Source organism: Pseudorasbora parva, chromosome 16, assembly GCF_024679245.1.
Source record: "Pseudorasbora parva isolate DD20220531a chromosome 16, ASM2467924v1, whole genome shotgun sequence".
NCBI lineage: Eukaryota > Metazoa > Chordata > Actinopteri > Cypriniformes > Gobionidae > Pseudorasbora > Pseudorasbora parva.
In genome coordinates, this window is record NC_090187.1 from 13,569,575 (window position 1) to 13,597,002 (window position 27,428).

General features: G+C 43.3%; 2 protein-coding genes across 2 annotated transcripts; both read left to right on the forward strand.

Annotated features, from left to right (window-relative positions):
* The first annotated feature begins 2,397 nt into the window (after positions 1-2,397).
* LOC137043785 (uncharacterized) lies at positions 2,398-3,429 on the forward strand. Its single transcript, XM_067420204.1, has one exon. The coding sequence runs from the start codon at positions 2,638-2,640 to the stop codon at positions 3,427-3,429; it is 792 nt and encodes a 263-aa protein (XP_067276305.1). The 5' UTR covers positions 2,398-2,637.
* LOC137043262 (uncharacterized) lies at positions 3,430-24,097 on the forward strand. The gene is made up of 15 exons (XM_067419456.1): positions 3,430-6,367; positions 6,937-7,093; positions 7,236-7,425; positions 8,454-8,546; positions 9,504-9,596; positions 10,585-10,677; positions 11,402-11,494; positions 12,081-12,173; positions 17,039-17,131; positions 17,782-17,874; positions 18,497-18,589; positions 19,221-19,313; positions 19,953-20,045; positions 20,778-20,870; positions 23,410-24,097. Exons 1-15 carry the CDS (start codon positions 6,262-6,264, stop codon positions 23,467-23,469), a joined length of 1,536 nt encoding a protein of 511 aa, XP_067275557.1. The 5' UTR covers positions 3,430-6,261; the 3' UTR covers positions 23,470-24,097.
* Positions 24,098-27,428: the final 3,331 nt, after the last annotated feature.

The following is a 27,428-nucleotide window of genomic DNA, read 5'->3' on the forward strand; positions in this document are numbered from 1 at the left end:
ATCTAGCGAACGTGTTGGGTGTCACCCAGCCTGCAGCTCTACAAATATCTGTCAGCGAGGCGCCATGAGCCAGCACCCAGGAAGAGGCTACACCCCTGGTGGAGTGGGCTCTAATCCCGAGTGTGCAGGGCATGTCTTGGGACTCATAAGCCAAGAAAATGGCATCCACTATCCAGTGGGGCATCCGCTGCTTGGAGACAGCCTTTCCCTTCTGTTGTCCTCTGTAAGAGACGAAGAGCTGCTCTGAGGTCCTAAAGCTTTGTGTTTTATTCACATACGTCCTAAGTGCTCGGACAGGACAGAGAAAAGCCAGGGCTGGGTCTGCCTTCTCCGAAAGCAGCGCTTGCAGGTTCACCACCTGGTCCCGGAAGGGAGTCGGAAGGGAATCTCCTCGCGCCCCTCAGGAACCTAACAATCAGGTCGTGCTTCCCCAAATACTTACCTTCTACTAGTTCGTGATGGGCAGTGATTGCGGCCACATACACCTTGAGGGTGGAGGGAGACAGTCTTCTCTCCAACCCGTCTTTTAGGAAGAAAAGCACGGCCCCGACCGAATTTCTTTGGGGGTATTCTCGGTGAGAAGAGCACCAGTCGATGAACAGGTTCCACTTCAACGCATAGAGGTGCCTCGTAGAGGGAGCTTTAACGGAAGTGATTGTGGCCTAGAACCTCTGCGTCCCGTCCAGGGACCAGACATGGAGTTTCCAGAGGTCTGGACGCGGGTGCCAGAGGGTACCCTGTCTCTGAGTCAGGAGGTCCTTTTCAGAGAAATGGGCCAAGGAGGTGCTGTCGCAAGGAGCACTATTTCTGAGAACCATGTCCTCATCCTCCCTGACCTTGCACAGTGTCTGTGCAAGAAGGCTCACTGGGGAAAACGCATATGTGTCTGTGCAAGAAGGCTCACTGGGGAAAACGCATATTTGCGTAGGCCCCGGGGCCAGCTGTGTGCCAGCGCATCCGTGCCAAGGGTCCCCTCAGTCAGGGAATAAAGCAACTGGCAATGAGCCGTGTCTGGGGCGGCAAACAGGTCTACCTGTGCAGCCCCGAAGTGATCCCAAGTCAGCTGGACCACCTGGGGATGGAGTCTCCACTCTCCCAGAACCACTGGCTGCCTTGAGGGCTTGTCGGCTCGCACGATTGAGCCGGCCCGGAATGTGAGTGGCACGAAGTGACCTCAGATACTTCAGAGTCCATAACAGGAGATGGCAGGCGAGTTGCGACATGCGACGGGAGCGTAGACCACCCTGTTTGTTGATGTACGCTACAACCGCATTAGACCTGGTCTACACACGCAACTGCTCCACAGACAACACTTTAGTTACTCCATTACACACCTCAGACCACTTTCTCATCACTCTTAACCTCATACTGACTCCTGATACAAAACGTACTCCTACACAGATTACCTTTCGGCGTAATCTACGCTCACTCTCTCCCTCTCGCCTATCCACTATGGTTTCATCTTCACTCCCTCCACCTGCTCAGTTCTCAGCACTGGACACTAACAGTGCTACCGACACTCTTTGCTCCACTCTAACATCCTCCTTAGACAGTTTTTGCCCCCTTTCATCCAGACCAGCCCGCCCCACCCCATCTGCCCCCTGGCTGTCTGAAGTTCTCCGTGAACATCGCTCTGGACTCAGGGCGGCAGAGAGGAAATGGCATAAATCTAAAAACAATACTGACCTTGCCTTTTATCAGTCTCTTCTCTCTTCTTTCTCTACAAATGTCTCCACTGCTAAAACAACATACTACCACAACAAAATCAACAATTGCTCTGACTCTCGCCAACTCTTTAAAACATTCTCCTCTCTCCTTTGTCCACCTCCTCCCCCTCCTTCATCAACTCTTACAGCTGATGACTTTGCATCATTTTTCACCAACAAAACAGCTCTCATTAGCAAACAGTTCTCCTCAACACTAACTGACACGCACATCTCAACAACTAACACGAACACGCTTCCATCCTTCTCTCCACTCTCCGAGGCAGATATTTCTAAACTCATCCTTTCCAATCACCCTACTACCTGTCCACTTGATCCTATTCCCACTCACCTCCTTCAGGCTATTTCTTCTTCAATCACTCCTGCACTCACTCACATTGTCAACACTTCTCTTCACACGGGCACCTTTCCCACAGCATTTAAGCAGGCTCGGGTAACCCCACTGCTTAAGAAACCCTCTCTGAATCCAGCACTTTTAGAAAACTACCGACCGGTATCCCTTCTGCCTTTCATTGCAAAGACCCTTGAGCGAGTTGTGTTCAATCAACTCTCTATGTTTCTTGAACGGGACAACCTCCTAGACAACAACCAATCCGGCTTCAAAAGCGGCCATTCGACTGAGACTGCCTTGCTCTCGGTAACTGAGGGACTGAGACTGGCAAAAGCAGCTTCCAAATCCTCAGTGCTCATTCTGCTGGATCTGTCTGCTGCTTTTGACACAGTTAACCACCAGATCCTCCTGTCAACACTTAAGAGGACGGGGATCTCAGGATCTGCTCTCCAGTGGTTCAGGTCTTACCTCTCTGGTAGGTCCTACAGGGTGTCATGGAGAGGTGAAGTGTCTAAGTCTCATAATCTAGCTACTGGGGTTCCACAGGGCTCAGTCCTTGGACCACTTCTCTTCTCCATCTACATGTCATCATTAGGTTCTGTCATTCAGAAACACGGCTTCTCCTATCACTGCTATGCGGATGACACTCAACTCTACTTCTCATTTCAACCAGATGATCCTACAGTCAGTGTTCGTATCGCTGCCTGTCTGACAGACATTTCTGACTGGATGAAAGAGCATCATCTTAAACTCAATCTTGCAAAGACAGAATTACTTGTTTTCTCAACCAACCCAGCACTTCATCAAAATTTCTCCATTCAGCTTGGTTCATCGACCATAACTCCATCAAGGACAGCAAGAAACCTTGGAGTTGTGATTGATGACCAGTTAAACTTCACTGACCACATTACTGCAACAGCCCGGTCCTGCAGATTTGCTTTATACAACATTAGAAAGATTAGACCCTTCCTATCAGAACAGGCTGCACAACTCCTGGTTCAAGCTCTTGTTCTCTCCAGACTGGATTATTGTAATGCTCTTCTGGCTGGGCTTCCAGCATGCACTATCAAACCCTTGCAGCTGATCCAGAATGCAGCGGCGAGAGTGGTCTTTAATGAGCCGAAGAGAGCGCATGTTACGCCTCTCTTCATCAAACTGCACTGGTTGCCAATGGCTGCTCGCATCAAATTCAAGGCACTAGTTATCGCCTACAAAACAACCTCTGGCTCTGCACCAATATACCTAAATTCACTTGCTCAGACTTACACACCCTCCAGAAGCTTGCGTTCTGCGGCGCCTCGTGGTTCCATCCCAAAGAGGCATGAAATCGCTCTCCCGGACATTTTCATGGACCGTTCCCACCTGGTGGAATGACCTGCCGATCTCAATTCGTGCTGCCGAGTCTGTAGCCATTCTTAAAAAACATCTTAAGACACATCTTTTCCATTTGCACTTGACCAATACAGAATAGCACTTACTGATCACCACAGCAACGACCAAAAGCGCACACTCCTGGATCATATCTACGTCTCTCATCCGGATTTGTGCCTTCAGGCGGGTATGTTACATAGTTATCATAACTATCAGAATCCAGTGTTCTGTATATTGCGTACGTGAGTTTTTGTTGTAGATGGCTATTGCTGCGCGTTTAGCTAGAATACAAAACCAACCCATTGGGCCACTGAATCTGCATTAACGACAACAGCTGGGGCAACAGCCTTAGTCCTAATGTGTTGTAGCTATCTTAGCTATCAAAATCCAGTGTTCGGCACTTTGCGGACGTGAGTTTTTGTTGTAGATGTCTGTCTTTAAAAAAAAAAAAAAAAAAAAAATGTGTTGTGTATTGTGCTAATTAATTGAGATTTCTTACAGCTCTTACAGGTTTTTGGCCTTGTCTGTTCCGTTGCTTCTATTACTCTCCCCTTTTTTGTAAGTCGCTTTGGATAAAAGCGTCTGCTAAATGATTAAATGTAAATGTAATGTAAATGTACAACCGCAGTGCTGTCCGTATGGACCAGAACGTGCTTGCCCTGGAGCTGCGTCTTGACACGGCTCAGGGCAAGACGAACTGCTAACAACTCTAGGCAGTTGATGTGCCATTGCAGTTGAGGCCCTGAAACCGCAAGCCCGTTGTACGTGGCAGCCCAGCCGGTGGATGAGGCATCCGTGGAGACAACCGGATGCCCGGATACCTGTTCTAGGGCCACTCCCGCCCATAGAAACACAGGGTCAGACCACCCTGGGGCACCCAGGTTTGGTGGCACTTTGGTGTAACTAAGACACAGAGGGATCCACTGTGCCACGCCCACCTCGGGACTCGGCCATGTAGCCAGCGTTGAAGCGGTCTCATATGGAGCACCCTGAGCGGCATGACTGCCGCTCCAGATGCCATATGCCCCAGGAGCCTCTGAAATTGTTTCAGTGGGACCGCCGTCCTGCATTTGAACTCCTCGGTGAGGCGCACTGTCAGGGCAACCGAATCCAGCTCCATACTGAGAAAAGGGAACCTCTGCGCCGGGCAGGCTTTGCTCTTCTCCCGGTGGACCTGAAGCCCCCACTAGCTGAGGTGCTCGAGCACGACCTACCACGACCTAGACAGCTCCTAATGCACCTCTGGGAAGAAAGGTACCGGGGCGGGATGCTGAGAACCAGCACAGCTCGCTCCGAGAAACCAATCATCCAACCTAGAAGGTTCGGGATGTAGTGGAGGGTTCCACTCAAGCCCAACCTTTTCGACGTCCCTGGGAAAGCACAGCTGTCAACTCCGGGTCCGACTCGACCGTTGCCACTCTCCCAGAGGGAGGCAGTACAGCCGAATCTTCATCCCCAGAGGACTGAAACTCCCCCTCCAATACAGCGATCAACATCTGGTCGTCCGCAGGTGCCCCAAACGACACCGTCGGCCGTGCATGTGGGGGGCCGATTGGGTCATCCGGAAGCACCACCGGTTGCGGCGCTTGTGAGGGATTAGGATCCCACGGAGGCTCACTCGACGGGTTTGCCCTAACTGTGATCCTCAGGTCACCCCGGCCATCTGTCAAAGTAGGTCTATTCTGCTGGGCAGGAATAGACCTAAATGGAGCTATGGGTAGGGGGCCTCCTCCTTCCCAGAGGTAGGCGAGTCTCGACCTAAGCGCCGAGATAGTCATGTTCCCGCAGTGGGAACACAAACTATCCACAAACGCTGCTTCAGCATGATCTAAGCACAGTCACGTGATACAGCGCTTGTGACCATCAGCGGGCGACAGGAAACGACCGCATCCAGAAACACACGGGTGGAAAGCCATCCTGAAAAGGACGGCATGTCACCCGTGTAGCTCTTTTTGTGAGGAAAATTTGCTCTTTTAGGTGTTGAAGCACCCAGGGATCGACCTCGGCAGAATAAACAGGTTTTGTGTACAGCCTGTTTTCTGCTCTAACCAGAAAAAGGAACACGCCCACCGAATCATCTGTGTGTGGTGTGTGTGTGTGTGTGTGTGTGTGTGTGTGTGTGTGTTTGTTTTTATTACATAGTGGGGTCCTCAACACGTTTGCACACTCACATAGTGGGGACCAAAAACATAGTGGGGACCAAATCGCCGGTCCCCACAATGTTTTGCTTGTAATCGGCTCAGGAGGCGGTGCTGATATGCCTACTGCAGTTTTTTTTAATGATCCCCTCCATGAACAAAAACCGGACTTTTGTGTATGAGTGTGTGTGGCTGCACTGCTCTACAGCGCCCCTGTAGCCTGGTCGCGGAACTGCACCTATGCACACAGATATGACGTAATACATGAAGGTACACATTTTTTCAACTGCTCATGCGCGAATCGCTTAATTAAACGACAAAAAAACTCTTAAAACAGTGTCTGCCAACGGGGAAAGTACATTCTTACAGGTAATTAACCTACTTGTAAATATTAAATTACATAATTCAATAAATAAACATCACAAATTCGAATTATTTTTAAGAATGTTGATGCAATGGAGTTTTCTAATGAGATTAATTAACGTTAACGTTTTTTATCAGAATCATAATATTGAATGTGTCGAATGAACTATTGATAAATTAAAACTTCACATCATTATACAATTTGAAGTGTTTACATGTGCATGTTACTGCGTATTGTAAGTGTTATAAACTGCGGCGTGTTGGGAGATTGCGCGACCGCGTGACATCGCTGAATCACTGGAACCAGAGGAACGACGAGAGGCGGCCTGTTGAAATGAGACAGAGAAGAATAAAACCATTAAAAGAAGTGGAAGATCATGTTCTCCGTGGCATCGACAAGACCGACGCACTGGAGGCCAAACACATAAACGATTATAAAGGTAACTGTTAGGTTTGTAAAGAACTTTGTTGTTGTGACTGGATTGTGATTAGAAGTACGGCGCTCCCAACATGGCCCGGGAAATATAAATATATATCATAGCCATGAATAGGAAATCTTCCACCAATTAATTATGAATCTGCTATTTCTTATTTTTGTTACCATGATGAAAACTTATAGCAGAGCCTAGTATTGCTAGCAGGACTCGTTTCTTATTGGTAACATGAGTGTTAAATATAAAGTTAATAACATATGTTTTAACTATGATTTAAGTGGTTTAAAAAATACTAAATAAGTAACCATGATTATTTCATGGAATTTGGGTCCATTGGAATATAAAGAATATTGTTTGTTTCAGCAGTTTAAATTGCTCTTTGTGATAGTATCTGTAATTAATGAAAGAAATAAGCATGCATTGTGAAAGCATGTTGAATACATTGGTTAAACAGTTTAACTTAAACTATTACAAAGCTTAAAAGTTGTTTACATTTTACTTACCATAAATGTATTAGTTACATGTCTGCAAGGAATTCAATTGTCTCTCTCTCTCCCACTCCCCCCTTTTTTCAGGTTTTGGAGTGTTTGCCTTAATTCCTTTTATTAAAGGAGATTTTGTTGTCGAATATAGGGGAGAAACGATCACCTTAATTGAAGCTGAAAAAAGAAGAGAGGCCAATCATGACACTTTTTTTATGTTTGACTTCATCTGGCAGAACAAGAAGTGGAGGTAGGGTGTTTTGTTTTTTGTTTGTTTGTTTAATGAATACACTTTAAAATTTACAGTAAAAAAGTTAATTTCATTTTGTTCACATTCAAATTTGTCTTGCTGTGGTTTATTAGACAAAATGATTATTTTTTGTTTCCTGAAGCATTGATGCTACTCATGAGGATGGCTCCCTTGGCCGCCTTATATATGATGATCACATAAACCCAAATTGTACAATGAAAAGGATTATCGTTGAGGGAAAACCTTGTTTGTGCCTATTCGCTGCAAGAGATATCATTTCTGGAGAGGAACTCGCACATGACTACGGAGGAAGTCACTGGCCTTGGAGAAAGGTTTGGCAAAATTTGACAACTTTTATAATTTGTATAGTAGAGGAAATGGATAAAGTATATAAATAAACAACTAGAACAATGCTCTATATTTTTGTTGACCTCCCTACATTATCCCAAATGTTTCCAACTATGTTTGAAACCAAAGAAATTCTAATTCAAATAAGAAATTTTAACCATTGTAGTGGTGTCATTGCATATATATAAAATTTATGACGTTTCTATGCGGGTATGGCATTGTTAACAGGTGATGCAATGACACCACTACAATAATTTTTTTTTTTTTTTTTTGTGGTGATAAATGTATGTGAGGGAATAAAAGCCTTTAAAATTGCTTAAAATACATATATAATAGCAATGAAGCAATAATAATTTTGGTTCAAATCAAGTATCAAAGCATTGTTTTATGGTTTTAAAGTTTGAATCAAGTTGTATGGTTTTATTAAACAAAAATGTCAAAATATGTAATATTTAAAAAATACTGACTAAACAACAATTTAATTCAAATGTTCACTTGATCATTCACATTTGGCCATTTCTGTACAACAGAATTGCTACGGCTACTGTCACTTCCTGAACAAGAATATGTGGCCGTCAAAACATGCAAACTTCAATGAACAGAATATTTAGTAAGATAATATATTATCCTGTGTTAGTCAAGGTTTAATTTAATTTATCTTTTATTTAATGGAATAGTGGACTTAGTGAATTCACAATAGCACTTTGCTAAAGTAAGAGTTTAAAATGGTTTAAATGCATAGTGCAGCCGTAGAAAAGCGGTTTAATGCGTTTCATGGATTCTCATCCATAGAATGAACCACTTTAGGTATTTTGCCAGTTAATCGACAGTTAAACAAGTAATCATATATTTTTTTAAATCAAGTACTCCTTAATGTAATCATGGAATCATGACACCTCTTATGTAAGCCATTCAAACCCTTTGGTACACACACTTCACAGGTTTGGCATGGTGGGGACCTTGTCTAATAAGTAAAGACTTGTAACTATTTTTTTATATAACTTTATTACAGCCTCCATGCAAGGATGATGACAACATGACAGCCATAGAGAACTGCTCTGAGGATTCTGTAACTACTGCAAGCACTTCACGATTCACAGCTGAGGTATGTGTATTTATTATCTGTCTGTGCCTCTTTATCTGTCTGTGCCTCTATATCTGTCTGTGCCTCTTTATCTGTCTGTGCCTCTTTATCTGTCTGTGCCTCTTTATCTGTCTGTGCCTCTTTGTCTGTGTCTGTGCCTCTTTATCTGTCTGTGCCTCTTTATCTGTCTGTCTGTGTCTGTGCCTCTTTATCTGTCTGTGCCTCTTTATCTGTCTGTCTGTGTCTGTGCCTCTTTATCTGTCTGTCTCTGTCTGTGCCTCTTTATCTGTCTGTGCCTCTTTATCTGTCTGTCTCTGTCTGTGCCTCTTTATCTGTCTGTGCCTCTTTATCTGTCTGTCTCTGTCTGTGCCTCTTTATCTGTCTGTGCCTCTTTATCTGTCTGTGCCTCTTTATCTGTCTGTGCCTCTTTCTGTCTGTGCCTCTTTATCTGTCTGTCTGTGTCTGTGCCTCTTTATCTGTCTGTCTCTGTCTGTGCCTCTTTATCTGTCTGTGCCTCTATATCTGTCTGTGCCTCTTTATCTGTCTGTGCCTCTATATCTGTCTGTGCCTCTTTATCTGTCTGTGCCTCTATATCTGTCTGTGCCTCTTTATCTGTCTGTGCCTCTATATCTGTCTGTGCCTCTTTATCTGTCTGTGCCTCTATATCTGTCTGTGCCTCTTTATCTGTCTGTGCCTCTATATCTGTCTGTGCCTCTATATCTGTCTGTGCCTCTTTATCTGTCTGTGCCTCTTTATCTGTCTGTGCCTCTTTCTGTCTGTCTATTAATTTCTTATATTTGGTTTTTACATGGGAAAGTCTTACACACTGTTTCCAGTGTAATGTGCATTGTGGGGACCTGTGGTTTTAGGAAAGTAATTCAAACCCTTTGGTACACACACTTCACAGGTTTGGCATGGTGGGGACCTTGTCTAATAAGTAAAGACTTGTAACTATTTTTTTATATAACTTTATTACAGCCTCCATGCAAGGATGATGACAACATTACAGCCATAGAGAACTGCTCTGAGGATTCTGTAACTACTGCAAGCACTTCACGATTCACAGCTGAGGTATGTGTATTTAATATCTCTGTGCCTCTTTATCTGTCTGTCTGTGTCTGTGCCTCTTTAACTGTCTGTGCCTCTTTATCTGTCTGTGCCTCTTTATCTGTCTGTCTGTGTCTGTGCCTCTTTATCTGTCTGTGCCTCTTTATCTGTCTGTCTCTGTCTGTTCCTCTTTATCTGTCTGTCTGTGTCTGTGTCTCTATATCTGTCTGTCTCTGTCTGTGCCTCTATATCTGTCTGTCTGTGTCTGTGCCTCTTTTTCTGTCTGTGCCTCTTTATCTGTCTGTCTCTGTCTGTGCCTCTTTATCTGTCTGTGCCTCTTTATCTGTCTGTCTCTGTCTGTGCCTCTTTATCTGTCTGTGCCTCTTTATCTGTCTGTCTGTGTCTGTGCCTCTTTATCTGTCTGTGCCTCTTTATCTGTCTGTCTGTGTCTGTGCCTCTTTATCTGTCTGTCTCTGTCTGTGCCTCTTTATCTGTCTGTGCCTCTTTATCTGTCTGTCTCTGTCTGTGCCTCTTTATCTGTCTGTGCCTCTTTATCTGTCTGTGCCTCTTTATCTGTCTGTGCCTCTTTATCTGTCTGTGCCTCTTTATCTGTCTGTCTGTGTCTGTGCCTCTTTATCTGTCTGTATCTGTCTGTGCCTCTTTATCTGTCTGTGCCTCTATATCTGTCTGTGCCTCTTTATCTGTCTGTGCCTCTTTATCTGTCTGTGCCTCTATATCTGTCTGTGCCTCTATATCTGTCTGTGCCTCTTTATCTGTCTGTGCCTCTTTATCTGTCTGTGCCTCTTTCTGTCTGTCTATTAATTTCTTATATTTGGTTTTGACATGGGAAAGTCTTACACACTGTTTCCAGTGTAATGTGCATTGTGGGGACCTGTAGTTTTAGGAAAGCCATTCAAACCCTTTGGTACACACACTTCACAGGTTTGGCATGGTGGGGACCTTGTCTAATAAGTAAAGACTTGTAACTATTTTTTATATAACTTTATTACAGCCTCCATGCAAGGATGATGACAACATGACAGCCATAGAGAACAGCTCTGAGGATTCTGTAACTACTGCAAGCACTTCACGATTCACAGCTGAGGTATGTGTATTTATTATCTGTCTGTGCCTCTTTATCTGTCTGTGCCTCTATATCTGTCTGTCTGTGTCTGTGCCTCTTTATCTGTCTGTGCCTCTTTATCTGTCTGTCTGTGTCTGTGCCTCTTTATCTGTCTGTGCCTCTTTATCTGTCTGTCTGTGTCTGTGCCTCTTTATCTGTCTGTGCCTCTTTATCTGTCTGTCTCGGTCTGTGCCTCTTTATCTGTCTGTGCCTCTTTATCTGTCTGTCTCTGTCTGTGCCTCTTTATCTGTCTGTCTGTGTCTGTGCCTCTTTATCTGTCTGTGCCTCTTTATCTGTCTGTCTCTGTCTGTGCCTCTTTATCTGTCTGTGCCTCTTTATCTGTCTGTCTGTGTCTGTGCCTCTTTATCTGTCTGTGCCTCTTTATCTGTCTGTCTCTGTCTGTGCCTCTTTATCTGTCTGTGCCTCTATATCTGTCTGTGCCTCTATATCTGTCTGTGCCTCTATATCTGTCTGTGCCTCTTTATCTGTCTGTGCCTCTTTCTGTCTGTCTATTAATTTCTTATATTTGGTTTTGACATGGGAAAGTCTTACACACTGTTTCCAGTGTAATGTGCATTGTGGGGACCTGTAGTTTTAGGAAAGTCATTCAAACCCTTTGGTACACACACTTCACAGGTTTGGCATGGTGGGGACCTTGTCTAATAAGTAAAGACTTGTAACTATTTTTTATATAACTTTATTACAGCCTCCATGCAAGGATGATGACAACATGACAGCCATAGAGAACTGCTCTGAGGATTCTGTAACTACTGCAAGCACTTCACGATTCACAGCTGAGGTATGTGTATTTATTATCTGTCTGTGCCTCTTTATCTGTCTGTGCCTCTATATCTGTCTGTGCCTCTTTATCTGTCTGTCTGTGTCTGTGCCTCTTTATCTGTCTGTGCCTCTTTATCTGTCTGTCTCGGTCTGTGCCTCTTTATCTGTCTGTGCCTCTTTATCTGTCTGTCTGTGTCTGTGCCTCTTTATCTGTCTGTGCCTCTTTATCTGTCTGTCTCTGTCTGTGCCTCTTTATCTGTCTGTGCCTCTTTATCTGTCTGTCTGTGTCTGTGCCTCTTTATCTGTCTGTGCCTCTTTATCTGTCTGTCTCTGTCTGTGCCTCTTTATCTGTCTGTGCCTCTATATCTGTCTGTGCCTCTTTATCTGTCTGTGCCTCTTTCTGTCTGTCTATTAATTTCTTATATTTGGTTTTGACATGGGAAAGTCTTACACACTGTTTCCAGTGTAATGTGCATTGTGGGGACCTGTAGTTTTAGGAAAGCCATTCAAACACTTTGGTACACACACTTCACAGGTTTGGCATGGTGGGGACCTTGTCTAATAAGTAAAGACTTGTAACTATTTTTTATATAACTTTATTACAGCCTCCATGCAAGGATGATGACAACATGACAGCCATAGAGAACTGCTCTGAGGATTCTGTAACTACTGCAAGCACTTCACGATTCACAGCTGAGGTATGTGTATTTATTATCTGTCTGTGCCTCTTTATCTGTCTGTGCCTCTATATCTGTCTGTGCCTCTTTATCTGTCTGTCTGTGTCTGTGCCTCTTTATCTGTCTGTGCCTCTTTATCTGTCTGTCTCGGTCTGTGCCTCTTTATCTGTCTGTGCCTCTTTATCTGTCTGTCTCTGTCTGTGCCTCTTTATCTGTCTGTCTGTGTCTGTGCCTCTTTATCTGTCTGTGCCTCTTTATCTGTCTGTCTCTGTCTGTGCCTCTTTATCTGTCTGTGCCTCTTTATCTGTCTGTCTGTGTCTGTGCCTCTTTATCTGTCTGTGCCTCTTTATCAGTCTGTCTCTGTCTGTGCCTCTTTATCTGTCTGTGCCTCTATATCTGTCTGTGCCTCTTTATCTGTCTGGTATTAAAAGCCTTGTGTGTTTGAAACATTTTGGCTAGAGAGAAGCAATTCAATTGACTGATAGACAACTACTCTGTAAGTGTTTGTAACTTTTCTCATTTGATTGTTTGTTCATTTGTTGTTGGATAAGTGTGTCTGTGTAGTGCTGAGGTGTGTATTATTAGTTTGGGTATATTCTCTGGGTGTGTGTGGGAGTTAGCATTTGTTGAGTTAGCATTTGTTTGGTCATTGCCACGTTGGAAGCGAGTTTGTTGGGGGCGTGGCCAGCGAGGTATTAAAAGCCTTGTGTGTTTGAAACATTTTGGCTAGAGAGAAGCAATTCAATTGACTGATAGACAACTACTCTGTAAGTGTTTGTAACTTTTCTCATTTGATTGTTTGTTCATTTGTTGTTGGATAAGTGTGTCTGTGTAGTGCTGAGGTGTGTATTATTAGTTTGGGTATATTCTCTGGGTGTGTGTGGGAGTTAGCATTTGTTGAGTTAGCATTTGTTTGGTCATTGCCACGTTGGAAGCGAGTTTGTTGGGGGCGTTCCCAGCTGCTTTCAATAACGATACTCAAGTGAGTATAAATAGCGTGATAGTCCGCGGCAGCGGAAGCGGCAGTGTGAAGCCCTCCTTGTGTGAAGACCGACGAGTGTAAAGACTTCAACTCTTCCCAGTGCAACTCCTCCCGAGCAAGGACCCCGGCAAGGCACTTGAGCATCATCTTCCTTTTCATTATTTGTGTTCAGCTCTAATTCCTATCTGGCCTTTTCACCATGTGCTTTCAAATCTCAACTATAACTACTAGCACTCGTAAATCACGCTCCGTACGCACGAGACGCCGTAATCCTAATAATTTGCGCTATCTCCTAACATCCTCTGCTACTTTACTCTTTATTCCAATTGGTCTCTGGAATTGCCAGTCGGCTGTAAACAAAGCAGACTTTATTTCATCTATTGGGACTCATTCTCAGCTTAGCCTCATGGCCCTAACTGAGACCTGGATCAAACCAGAGGACACTGCCACTCCTGCAGCACTCTCAAGCAATTATACTTTTTCACACACTCCTCGGCCTATTGGGAGGGGTGGGGGAACTGGTTTGCTTATCTCGAATGATTGGAAATTTGATCCATTACCGTCTCTACCGGCCAATTCATTTGAATCGCACTCAATCACTATTACTCACCCTGTTAAAATCCATGTGGTAGTGGTCTATCGTCCTCCAGGTCACCTCGGTAACTTTGTGGAGGAGTTGGATGTGTTACTTTCTAGCTTCCCTGAGGATGGCACTCCACTGATTCTGCTTGGCGACTTCAACATCCATCTTGATAAACACCTAGCTGCAGACTTCAGCACTCTACTGACTTCATTTGACCTTAAGTTAGTATCTACTACGGCTACTCACAGATCAGGTAACCAATTAGACCTGGTCTACACACGCAACTGCTCCACAGACAACACTTTAGTTACTCCATTACACACCTCAGACCACTTTCTCATCACTCTTAACCTCATACTGACTCCTGATACAAAACATACTCCTACACAGATTACCTTTCGGCGTAATCTACGCTCACTCTCTCCCTCTCGCCTATCCACTATGGTTTCATCTTCACTCCCTCCACCTGCTCAGTTCTCAGCACTGGACACTAACAGTGCTACTGACACTCTTTGCTCCACTCTAACATCCTCCTTAGACAGTTTTTGCCCCCTTTCATCCAGACCAGCCCGCCCCACCCCATCTGCCCCCTGGCTGTCTGAAGTTCTCCGTGAACATCGCTCTGGACTCAGGGCGGCAGAGAGGAAATGGCATAAATCTAAAAACAATACTGACCTTGCCTTTTATCAGTCTCTTCTCTCTTCTTTCTCTACAAATGTCTCCACTGCTAAAACAACATACTACCACAACAAAATCAACAATTGCTCTGACTCTCGCCAACTCTTTAAAACATTCTCCTCTCTCCTTTGTCCACCTCCTCCCCCTCCTTCATCAACTCTTACAGCTGATGACTTTGCATCATTTTTCACCAACAAAACAGCTCTCATTAGCAAACAGTTCTCCTCATCACTAACTGACACGCACATCTCAACAACTAACACGAACACGCTTCCATCCTTCTCTCCACTCTCCGAGGCAGATATTTCTAAACTCATCCTTTCCAATCACCCTACTACCTGTCCACTTGATCCTATTCCCACTCACCTCCTTCAGGCTATTTCTTCTTCAATCACTCCTGCACTCACTCACATTGTCAACACTTCTCTTCACACGGGAACCTTTCCCACAGCATTTAAGCAGGCTCGGGTAACCCCACTGCTTAAGAAACCCTCTCTGAATCCAGCACTTTTAGAAAACTACCGACCGGTATCCCTTCTACCTTTCATTGCAAAGACCCTTGAGCGAGTTGTGTTCAATCAACTCTCTAGGTTTCTTGAACAGGACAACCTCCTAGACAACAACCAATCCGGCTTCAAAAGCGGCCATTCGACTGAGACGGCCTTGCTCTCGGTAACTGAGGCACTGAGACTGGCAAAAGCAGCTTCCAAATCCTCAGTGCTCATTCTGCTGGATCTGTCTGCGGCTTTTGACACAGTTAACCACCAGATCCTCCTGTCAACACTTAAGAGGACGGGGATCTCAGGATCTGCTCTCCAGTGGTTCAGGTCTTACCTCTCTGGTAGGTCCTACAGGGTGTCATGGAGAGGTGAAGTGTCTAAGTCTTATAATCTAGCTACTGGGGTTCCCCAGGGCTCAGTCCTTGGACCACTTCTCTTCTCCATCTACATGTCATCATTAGGTTCTGTCATTCAGAAACACGGCTTCTCCTATCACTGCTATGCGGATGACACTCAACTCTACTTCTCATTTCAACCAGATGATCCTACAGTCAGTGTTCGTATCGCTGCCTGTCTGACAGACATTTCTGACTGGATGAAAGAGCATCATCTTAAACTCAATCTTGCAAAGACAGAATTACTTGTTTTCTCAACCAACCCAGCACTTCATCAAAATTTCTCCATTCAGCTTGGTTCATCGACCATAACTCCATCAAGGACAGCAAGAAACCTTGGAGTTGTGATTGATGACCAGTTAAACTTCACTGACCACATTACTGCAACAGCCCGGTCCTGCAGATTTGCTTTATACAACATTAGAAAGATTAGACCCTTCCTATCAGAACAGGCTGCACAACTCCTGGTTCAAGCTCTTGTTCTCTCCAGACTGGATTATTGTAATGCTCTTCTGGCTGGGCTTCCAGCATGCACTATCAAACCCTTGCAGCTGATCCAGAATGCAGCGGCGAGAGTGGTCTTTAATGAGCCGAAGAGAGCGCATGTTACGCCTCTCTTCATCAAACTGCACTGGTTGCCAATGGCTGCTCGCATCAAATTCAAGGCACTAGTTATCGCCTACAAAACAACCTCTGGCTCGGCACCAATATACCTAAATTCACTTGCTCAGACTTACACACCCTCCAGAAGCTTGCGTTCTGCGAACGAGCGGCGCCTCGTGGTTCCATCCCAAAGAGGCTTGAAATCGCTCTCACGGACATTTTCCTGGACCGTTCCTACTTGGTGGAATGACCTGCCGATCTCAATTCGTGCTGCCGAGTCTGTAGCCATTCTTAAAAAACATCTTAAGACACATCTTTTCCATTTGCACTTGACCAATACAGAATAGCACTTACTGATCACCACAGCAACGACCAAAAGCGTACACTCCGGGATCATATCTACGTCTCTCATCCGGATTTGCGCCTTCAGGCGGGTATGTTACATAGTAATCTTAACTATCAGAATCCAGTGTTCTGTATATTGCGTACGTGAGTTTTTGTTGTAGATGGCTATTGCTGCGCGTTTAGCTACAATACAAAACCAACCCATTGGGCCACTGAATCTGCATTAACGACAACAGCTGGGGCAACAGCCTTAGTCCTAATGGGTTGTAGCTATCTTAGCTATCAAAATCCAGTGTTCGGCACTGTGCGGACGTGAGTTTTTGTTGTAGATGTCTGTCTTTAAAAAAAAAAAAAAAAAAAAAAAAAAAAAATTGTGTATTGTGCTAATTAATTGAGATTTCTTACAGCTCTTACAGGTTTTTGGCCTTGTCTGTTCCGTTGCTTCTATTACTCTCCCCTTTTTTGTAAGTCGCTTTGGATAAAAGCGTCTGCTAAATGATTAAATGTAAATGTAAAATGTAAATCTGTCTGTGCCTCTATATCTGTCTGTGCCTCTATATCTGTCTGTGCCTCTTTATCTGTCTGTGCCTCTTTCTGTCTGTCTATTAATTTCTTATATTTGGTTTTGACATGGGAAAGTCTTACACACTGTTTCCAGTGTAATGTGCATTGTGGGGACCTGTAGTTTTAGGAAAGTCATTCAAACCCTTTGGTACACACACTTCACAGGTTTGGCATGGTGGGGACCTTGTCTAATAAGTAAAGACTTGTAACTATTTTTTTATATAACTTTATTACAGCCTCCATGCAAGGATGATGACAACATTACAGCCATAGAGAACTGCTCTGAGGATTCTGTAACTACTGCAAGCACTTCACGATTCACAGCTGAGGTATGTGTATTTAATATCTCTGTGCCTCTTTATCTGTCTGTCTGTGTCTGTGCCTCTTTAGCTGTCTGTGCCTCTTTATCTGTCTGTGCCTCTTTATCTGTCTGTCTGTGTCTGTGCCTCTTTATCTGTCTGTGCCTCTTTATCTGTCTGTGCCTCTTTATCTGTCTGTCTGTGTCTATGCCTCTTTATCTGTCTGTCTCTGTCTGTTCCTCTTTATCTGTCTGTCTGTGTCTGTGTCTCTATATCTGTCTGTCTCTGTCTGTGCCTCTATATCTGTCTGTCTGTGTCTGTGCCTCTTTTTCTGTCTGTGCCTCTTTATCTGTCTGTCTCTGTCTGTGCCTCTTTATCTGTCTGTGCCTCTTTATCTGTCTGTCTCTGTCTGTGCCTCTTTATCTGTCTGTGCCTCTTTATCTGTCTGTGCCTCTTTATCTGTCTGTGCCTCTTTCTGTCTGTCTATTAATTTCTTATATTTGGTTTTGACATTGGAAAGTCTTACACACTGTTTCCAGTGTAATGTGCATTGTGGGGACCTGTAGTTTTAGGAAAGCCATTCAAACCCTTTGGTACACACACTTCACAGGTTTGGCATGGTGGGGACCTTGTCTAATAAGTAAAGACTTGTAACTATTTTTTATATAACTTTATTACAGCCTCCATGCAAGGATGATGACAACATGACAGCCATAGAGAACTGCTCTGAGGATTCTGTAACTACTGCAAGCACTTCACGATTCACAGCTGAGGTATGTGTATTTATTATCTGTCTGTGCCTCTTTATCTGTCTGTGCCTCTATATCTGTCTGTGCCTCTTTATCTGTCTGTCTGTGTCTGTGCCTCTTTATCTGTCTGTGCCTCTTTATCTGTCTGTCTCGGTCTGTGCCTCTTTATCTGTCTGTGCCTCTTTATCTGTCTGTCTGTGTCTGTGCCTCTTTATCTGTCTGTGCCTCTTTATCTGTCTGTCTCTGTCTGTGCCTCTTTATCTGTCTGTGCCTCTTTATCTGTCTGTCTGTGTCTGTGCCTCTTTATCTGTCTGTGCCTCTTTATCTGTCTGTCTCTGTCTGTGCCTCTTTATCTGTCTGTGCCTCTATATCTGTCTGTGCCTCTATATCTGTCTGTGCCTCTATATCTGTCTGTGCCTCTTTATCTGTCTGTGCCTCTTTCTGTCTGTCTATTAATTTCTTATATTTGGTTTTGACATGGGAAAGTCTTAAACACTGTTTCCAGTGTAATGTGCATTGTGGGGACCTGTAGTTTTAGGAAAGCCATTCAAACACTTTGGTACACACACTTCACAGGTTTGGCATGGTGGGGACCTTGTCTAATAAGCAAAGACTTGTAACTATTTTTTATATAACTTTATTACAGCCTCCATGCAAGGATGATGACAACATGACAGCCATAGAGAACTGCTCTGAGGATTCTGTAACTACTGCAAGCACTTCACGATTCACAGCTGAGGTATGTGTATTTATTATCTGTCTGTGCCTCTTTATCTGTCTGTGCCTCTATATCTGTCTGTGCCTCTTTATCTGTCTGTCTGTGTCTGTGCCTCTTTATCTGTCTGTGCCTCTTTATCTGTCTGTCTCTGTCTGTGCCTCTTTATCTGTCTGTGCCTCTTTATCTGTCTGTCTCTGTCTGTGCCTCTTTATCTGTCTGTGCCTCTTTATCTGTCTGTCTGTGTCTGTGCCTCTTTATCTGTCTGTGCCTCTTTATCTGTCTGTCTCTGTCTGTGCCTCTTTATCTGTCTGTGCCTCTTTATCTGTCTGTCTGTGTCTGTGCCTCTTTATCTGTCTGTGCCTCTTTATCTGTCTGTCTCTGTCTGTGCCTCTTTATCTGTCTGTGCCTCTTTATCTGTCTGTGCCTCTATCTGTCTGTGCCTCTTTCTGTCTGTCTATTAATTTCTTATATTTGGTTTTGACATGGGAAAGTCTTACACACTGTTTCCAGTGTAATGTGCATTGTGGGGACCTGTAGTTTTAGGAAAGTCATTCAAACCCTTTGGTACACACACTTCACAGGTTTGGCATGGTGGGGACCTTGTCTAATAAGTAAAGACTTGTAACTATTTTTTTATATAACTTTATTACAGCCTCCATGCAAGGATGATGACAACATGACAGCCATAGAGAACTGCTCTGAGGATTCTGTAACTACTGCAAGCACTTCACGATTCACAGCTGAGGTATGTGTATTTAATATCTCTGTGCCTCTTTATCTGTCTGTCTGTGTCTGTGCCTCTTTATCTGTCTGTGCCTCTTTATCTGTCTGTGCCTCTTTATCTGTCTGTCTGTGTCTGTGCCTCTTTATCTGTCTGTGCCTCTTTATCTGTCTGTCTGTGTCTGTGCCTCTTTATCTGTCTGTGCCTCTTTATCTGTCTGTCTCTGTCTGTGCCTCTTTATCGGTCTGTCTGTGTCTGTGTCTCTATATCTGTCTGTGCCTCTATATCTGTCTGTGCCTCTTTATCTGTCTGTGCCTCTTTATCTGTCTGTGCCTCTTTATCTGTGTGTCTCTGTCTGTGCCTCTTTATCTGTCTGTGCCTCTTTATCTGTCTGTGCCTCTATATCTGTCTGTGCCTCTTTATCTGTCTGTGCCTCTATATCTGTCTGTGCCTCTTTCTGTCTGTCTATTAATTTCTTATATTTGGTTTTGACATGGGAAAGTCTTACACACTGTTTCCAGTGTAATGTGCATTGTGGGGACCTGTAGTTTTAGGAAAGCCATTCAAACCCTTTGGTACACACACTTCACAGGTTTGGCATGGTGGGGACCTGGTCTAATAAGTAAAGACTTGTAACTATTTTTTTATATAACTTTATTATAGCCTCCATGCAAGGATGATGACAACATGACAGCCATAGAGAACAGCTCTGAGGATTCTGTAACTACTGCAAGCACTTCACGATTCACAGCTGAGGTATGTGTATTTATTATCTGTCTGTGCCTCTTTATCTGTCTGTGCCTCTATATCTGTCTGTGCCTCTTTATCTGTCTGTCTGTGTCTGTGCCTCTTTATCTGTCTGTCTGTGTCTGTGCCTCTTTATCTGTCTGTGCCTCTTTATCTGTCTGTCCTTGTCTGTGCCTCTTTATCTGTCTCTCTGTGTCTGTGCCTCTATATCTGTCTGTGCCTCTTTATCTGTCTGTGCCTCTTTATCTGTCTGTCTGTGTCTGTGCCTCTTTATCTGTCTGTCTGTGTCTGTGCCTCTATATCTGTATGTGCCTCTTTATCTGTCTGTGCCTCTATATCTGTCTGTGCCTCTTTATCTGTCTGTGCCTCTATATCTGTCTGTGCCTCTATATCTGTCTGTGCCTCTTTATCTGTCTGTGCCTCTTTATCTGTCTGGGCCTCTATATCTGTCTGTGCCTCTTTATCTGTCTGTGCCTCTTTATCTGTCTGTGCCTCTTTATCTGTATGTGCCTCTTTATCTGTCTGTGCCTCTTTATCTGTCTGTCTATTAATTTCTTATATTTGGTTTTGACATTGGAAAGTCTTACACACTGTTTCCAGTGTAATGTGCATTGTGGGGACCTGTAGTTTTAGGAAAGTCATTCAAACCCTTTGGTACACACACTTCACAGGTTTGGCATGGTGGGGACCTTGTCTAATAAGTAAAGACTTGTAACTATTTTTTATATAACTTTATTACAGCCTCCATGCAAGGATGATGACAACATGACAGCCATAGAGAACTGCTCTGAGGATTCTGTAACTACTGCAAGCACTTCACGATTCACAGCTGAGGTATGTGTATTTATTATCAGTCTGTGCCTCTTTATCTGTCTGTGCCTCTATATCTGTCTGTGCCTCTTTATCTGTCTGTGCCTCTTTATCTGTCTGTGCCTCTTTATCTGTCTGTCTCTGTCTGTGCCTCTTTATCTGTCTGTGCCTCTTTATCTGTCTGTATCTGTCTGTGCCTCTTTATCTGTCTGTGCCTCTATATCTGTCTGTCTCTGTCTGTGCCTCTTTATCTGTCTGTGCCTGTATATCTGTCTGTCTCTGTCTGTGCCTCTTTATCTGTCTGTGCCTCTATATCTGTCTGTCTCTGTCTGTGCCTCTTTATCTGTCTGTCTCTATCTTCTCATACCGAAATTGCATTATTTTTAGCTGAATAATGTGAAGTACATTTAAAAGGACAAATAAAAGTATTTTGGACCACCTTAAAATATGTTTTCTAAATGCAAGTTGCTATTGTGAATAATTCAACAATTTCGTACATATGCGGTTTATTTTGATTGGTCTTAATTAAAATGCATCTAGTGACATGGGAATTCTCCAGTCGTTTATTGTGCATAAAATACAACACAGCTAAAAATCCAATTAATAACTAACTGTATAATTCTGATGTACAATCTACAATTGTCTAATACAATTTCATTGCAATATTAAGTTATAGTCAGAGGTGTATAATTTCTAATTTCACTAGAATAGTCTTAAGGTGCTTGGTTACTATATTGTTTGTTTTTAATATTGTTTGGTAATGGTTCACGACCTGTTTGGTTAAAGGGATAGTTCACCCAAAAATTTTAATTTTAATTAATTGCTCACCCTCATGTCGTTTCACACCCATAAGACATTCTTGGCCACAAGATATTTTTGGTGATATCCAAGTGCTTTCTTTCTCTCCATCTGGAGTTAGAATGACAGGCAAAAGTTCAGATTTCATCAACATTATTTCAATCTGTTTTCTGAAGATGAATAAGGGTCTTATGGGTTTGGAACAACATGAGGATGAGTAATGTTAATGATAGAATTTTCATTTTTGAGGGAACTATCCCTTTAAATTGATAGACATGGATAGAGCGTTTAACAAATGTTGACTTAAAAGATACAGATTTTACACATTCATTTTAAAGTGTAAAAAAGGCAACAGTTCTTTTTCATTATATGAGAAACATACTTTTTTTAGATAATTTAAAACTTTTCATTGTGATGTTTTTGTTTTTAGAGATCCGTGATGATTCGGATGATCTCTTTGAAAATTCCAGTGTAAACAGTGATGATGACCATACAGACATTCAAAATGACATCAGAAGGAATCGTGCACCATTTGCAATTAGTGAACAACATTCCGCTTGTACCACAACATCCAAAAGAGCAAAAAACACCAGAGTAAGTGTTAATTACTTGAATAGCTTGAACAGAACAGAACAGATCAGAACAGAACAGAATAGAATAGAGAATAGCCTATGATAGAGGATAAAATTAACTGAATGGTCATTGTCTTTCAAGGCTAGATGGAAGATTGCTGAGTACTCAGATGGATCGAGTGAAGATGAGTTATCTGTCAGTGAGGAAGAGTACATTCCTGACACATCAGAGAGTTACACATCAGATAGTGGCATGAGCTTTACTGCTTCACCAAAAGGTAAAGAAGAAAAGTTACAGATTTTGCCAGTCCGGAGCAGTTCAGCTGTGAACAGAATCAAAAAGTTCAGTACTCAAAGCAGCAGTGATATTTTTATTTATGCTGAATAAAGTCGTAGTTTTTGTTCGAATCATTGATCGATTCACTGATTCATGGCCGTTTGAATCTTTTTTTGTAGAACGCGGAAGAGAAGACGATGCTGAATAAAGTCGTAGTTTTTGTTATTTTATGGACCAAAATGTATTTTCGATGCTTCAAGAGACTAATTAACCCACTGATGTCTCATATGGACTACTGTGATGATGTTTTTATTCCCTTTCTGGACATGGACAGTATAGTGTGCATACACTTGCATACGCTCTCGGACTAAATATAAAATATCTTAAACTGTGTGTGAAGATGAACAGAGGTCTTACGGGTGTGGAACGACATTAGGGAGAGGAGTTAATGACATTTCATTTTTGGGTGAACTAACCCTTTAACATGCATTTGTGGGCTCATGAATCTATTTGTTCCTGGTCATGACGTTTTGACTGAGCACAAATGATATTTAACTTTATATATTTATTTTGAATTTTACGATAGCACACCGCTGATTTTGTAGCATACTTTGACTGAAATCTTTGCTTGCTTTATTTATTTCTTCTTATATAAGACTCTTATACTTTGTACTTATACCTTTTATAATGGATATTATTGTTCATTAAAACTGACATTAACAAAAATGTCGTGCTTTCCAGCATACACCCCGCCTACCAAGTAAGGGTACTATTGGCAGTGAAAACACAAGCCTGATCAGGGTTACCCAACCGTACTGTACTGAACTGTACCACTCAGTGAAATAAAACCACTGGTTGATGCATTGTTGATGCAAGTGCTTCTCATGAGTAAAATGCTAATGTGTTCCCCCCACAGGTTACGTTAAGAAGACGGCCTGGAACAAACATGAGATACAGGCTGTGGAGGCGCATATGATGAGGTTTATTAACAACCGCAAAATTCCAGGAAAGGCGGACTGCATGAGGTGTAAAGAGGCGGAACTTGCACTTAAAAATAGAGAGTGGTCCACACTTAAATTTTACATCAAAAATCTCCGCTCTAAACAGAAAAGATCTGACACATTCATTGGCACACTGGCAGATTAAATTGTTCATTGGTAGAAACAAGCTTTTATAGCTTTAAAACAAGCGTCCATAGTCACATGGTTATAACTAAATAGACCATCAGTTCCATATTATTGTATAATCCTTATCTGCTTCAAATGTATATATTTTTTTCTTCTATAAACGCAGGCATGGTAGACTTTAATGCTAAAGTTACTTGAGAATGCAGTGTTGGTCATGAAGGGTTTTAGTAATTCATAATTTTTTTAAACTCGTATAGTGTTTACTGTGAACATCTTCATGAATGTTTTAAGCTAATGTTTCTTGACTTGGCTATGGTGACGTACTGATGTTATGAGTTTTGAAAATGTCATATACTGTATTACACATTTTTTTACTCAACCTTGAAAAGTACTAACAATGTTGTTTATACATATAAAACAAACATCTACAAAATCAATTAAAGCATGGAGCAAATTGGAGCTCCTGTTTTGTCTAAAGTACTGCAGATTGTCTTTTGTGTGTGAGTTCGGGTGTTTGGTGTGTGAGTTCGGTCCCCACAGTGACCAAAGACTGGCGTTTGGTGTGTGAGTTCAGTCCCCACAGTGACCAAAGACGGGTGTTTGGTGTGTGAGTTCGGTCCCCACACGGACTAAAGACTGGTGTTTGGTGTGTGAGTTCGGTCCCCACACTGACCAAAGACTGGCGTTTGGTGTGTGAGTTCAGTCCCCACAGTGACCAAAGACGGGTGTTTGGTGTGTGAGTTCGGTCCCCACACTGACTAAAGACTGGTGTTTGGTGTGTGAGTTCGGTCCCCACACTGACCAAAGACTGGCATTTGGTGTGTGAGTTCAGTCCCCACAGTGACCAAAGACTGGCGTTTGGTGTGTGAGTTCAGTCCCCACAGTGACCAAAGACAGGTGTTTGGTGTGTGAGTTCAGTCCCCACAGTGACCAAAGACGGGTGTTTGGTGTGTGAGTTCGGTCCCCACACTGACTAAAGACTGGTGTTTGGTGTGTGAGTTCGGTCCCCACAGTGACCAAAGACGGGTGTTTGGTGTGTGAGTTCGGTCCCCACACTGACTAAAGACGGGTGTTTGGTGTGTGAGTTCGGTCCCCACAGTGACCAAAGACGGGTGTTTGGTGTGTGAGTTCGGTCCTCACACTGACTAAAGACTGGTGTTTGGTGTGTGAGTTCGGTCCCCACACTGACTAAAGACGGGTGTTTGGTGTGTGAGTTCGGTCCCCACACTGACTAAAGACGGGTGTTTGGTGTGTGAGTTCGGTCCCCACAGTGACTAAAGACTGGCGTTTGGTGTGTGAGTTCGGTCCTCACACTGACTAAAGACTGGCGTTTAGTGTGTGAGTTCGGTCCCCACACTGACTAAAGACTGGCGTTTGGTGTGTGAGTTCAGTCCCCACAGTGACCAAAGACAGGTGTTTGGTGTGTGAGTTCAGTCCCCACAGTGACCAAAGACGGGTGTTTGGTGTGTGAGTTCGGTCCCCACACTGACTACAGACGGGTGTTTGGTGTGTGAGTTCGGTCCCCACAGTGACCAAAGACTGGCGTTTGGTGTGTGAGTTCGGTCCTCACACTGACTAAAGACTGGCGTTTGGTGTGTGAGTTCGGTCCCCACACTGACTAAAGACTGGTGTTTGGTGTGTGAGTTCGGTCCCCACAGTGACCAAAGACTGGCGTTTGGTGTGTGAGTTTGGTCCCCACAGTGACTAAAGACTGGCGTTTAGTGTGTGAGTTCGGTCCCCACAGTGACCAAAGACTGGCGTTTGGTGTGTGAGTTCGGTCCCCACAGTGACCAAAGACTGGCGTTTGGTGTGTGAGTTCGGTCCCCACAGTGACCAAAGACGGGTGTTTGGTGTGTGAGTTCAGTCCCCACAGTGACCAAAGACTGGGGTTTAGTTTGTGAGTTCGATCCCCACAGTGACTAAAGACTGGCGTTTAGTGTGTGAGTTCGGTCCCCACAGTGACCAAAGACTGGCGTTTGGTGTGTGAGTTCGGTCCCCACACTGACTAAAGACTGGTGTTTGGTGTGTGAGCTTTTGGTATCGGAAAACCTTTTTCTCCATGGTTAAGACGTCAAAAACTAAATGGAAATGGATGGATGGACTGCATTTATATAGAGCTTTTATCCAAAGCGCTTTACATTTTTGCCTCACATTCACCCATTCATACACCGACGGCGATGTCAGCCATGTAAGGCGCCATCCAGCTCGTCGTGAGCAGCTGGGGTTAGGTGTCTTGCTCATGGACACTTCGACACTTGGTCAGGTGGAACCAGGGATTGAACCACCAACCTTCTGGTTTGTAGACAACCTACATGAACCACTGAGCCACTGCCGCCCCAAAAACTATATATACTAACAACCAGAAATGTTTTTTGCTTTTAAGTTAAGCGCTATACCCAACTATCTCGCGAGGTTTAGCGTCAGATGTAAAGACAGAACTGGAAACTGTTAGCCCAGTAGAGAATGTAGTCGGAAACACGTCACGATTCCTGCTGCATAAAGCCTATTAGCATGATTTGAGAGGAACTAGTTCAAATGATCTATCCAATCTGTCTGAGAGGAGGCCTATATATAGTGACAGTTGACATTGTTCTGCATCCATCCAACAGCCCAATTCCTTCTGGCCAAATTCCAAGTTTTAGTTAACTACATTTTACAAACTTTATTATAAGGTTTTCATGTTACACTGTACTTATACAATAATAACTACATGTACTTACTATAGGGTTAGGGTGAGGCTTTGTTTAAGGCCCTAACTTTAAAATAAAGTATTACCAAAAAAAAAAGTTATGGCATTGTCAAGCTCAGTTCAGTTCTCATTCAATAGTGTCAGTACAGTTAAATCAATAATATTGCTAAATATTATGTGTCCTCAACTAAGCAAGGCAGAGGTGGCGGTGACAAGGAACCCAACCTTCATCTGTGACAGAAATCAAGAAAAAATCATTGGGAGAATCCAGGGGGATTTAATCCTTAATCGGGGGACTAGTTCTCCTCTAGGTCTTTAGAGGAGATCTAAAATTACTTAATTAATTATAAAATGTATAAAAAAAATAATTTAATTAATTAATTGAACAAACTATTTTTGACTGTGCACTCTCAGTTATAAATATAAATCACATTGGTTTTAGCATGCATAGAATCATGATCCATTTCTATCAGTCACTTCAACGTTGTGTCAAAACTGACACTAGGGGTCACTCTTGGGAGAAACAAGGAAATTGACAAGTGGAATTTGCATGTCAGCCATTCCCCTGGACATACAGGTATTTGTATTTCTGATTTGTGTCTCTGATTATAGAGTACTATGTATACAGTATGTGCTGGATTAAGAGCGTATTTTGGTCTCTCTCTCTCTCTCTTGGGTGCACAGAAGAGTGCGATGAGATCCCCATGGTACTCCAGTGGTTGTCTGAAAGAGGCATTTCCTTCTAGAATGAGAAAATTCCTCTGTAAGAGCTACATGGTGGATTGCGTCTTTTTAAAGATGCTGCTCTGCCCGTTTCTTTCTGTGTGTGGGGAATTTTTATCTGACTTGGTTGGACACAATCGCTGCCTTGAATGCCTGAGCTCACACGGAGACATGCGAGGATGGTTCTTGCTCTCACTGCTAGAACATAGCCATGGGGACATTGCAGTCAAGACTATTTTTTAAAAGGGTAATCAGTTGTCAGTCGAAGCATTGGAGGACGGGATTATGCCTTCCGAGGCCGATGACTTATGTGGGCTTCCACCCACGGGTATTGGTCTGTGGTTTCCACCCCACAGCCCAGTCTTAGGCTGATGCTGATTTGGCAGCCATGCTTCC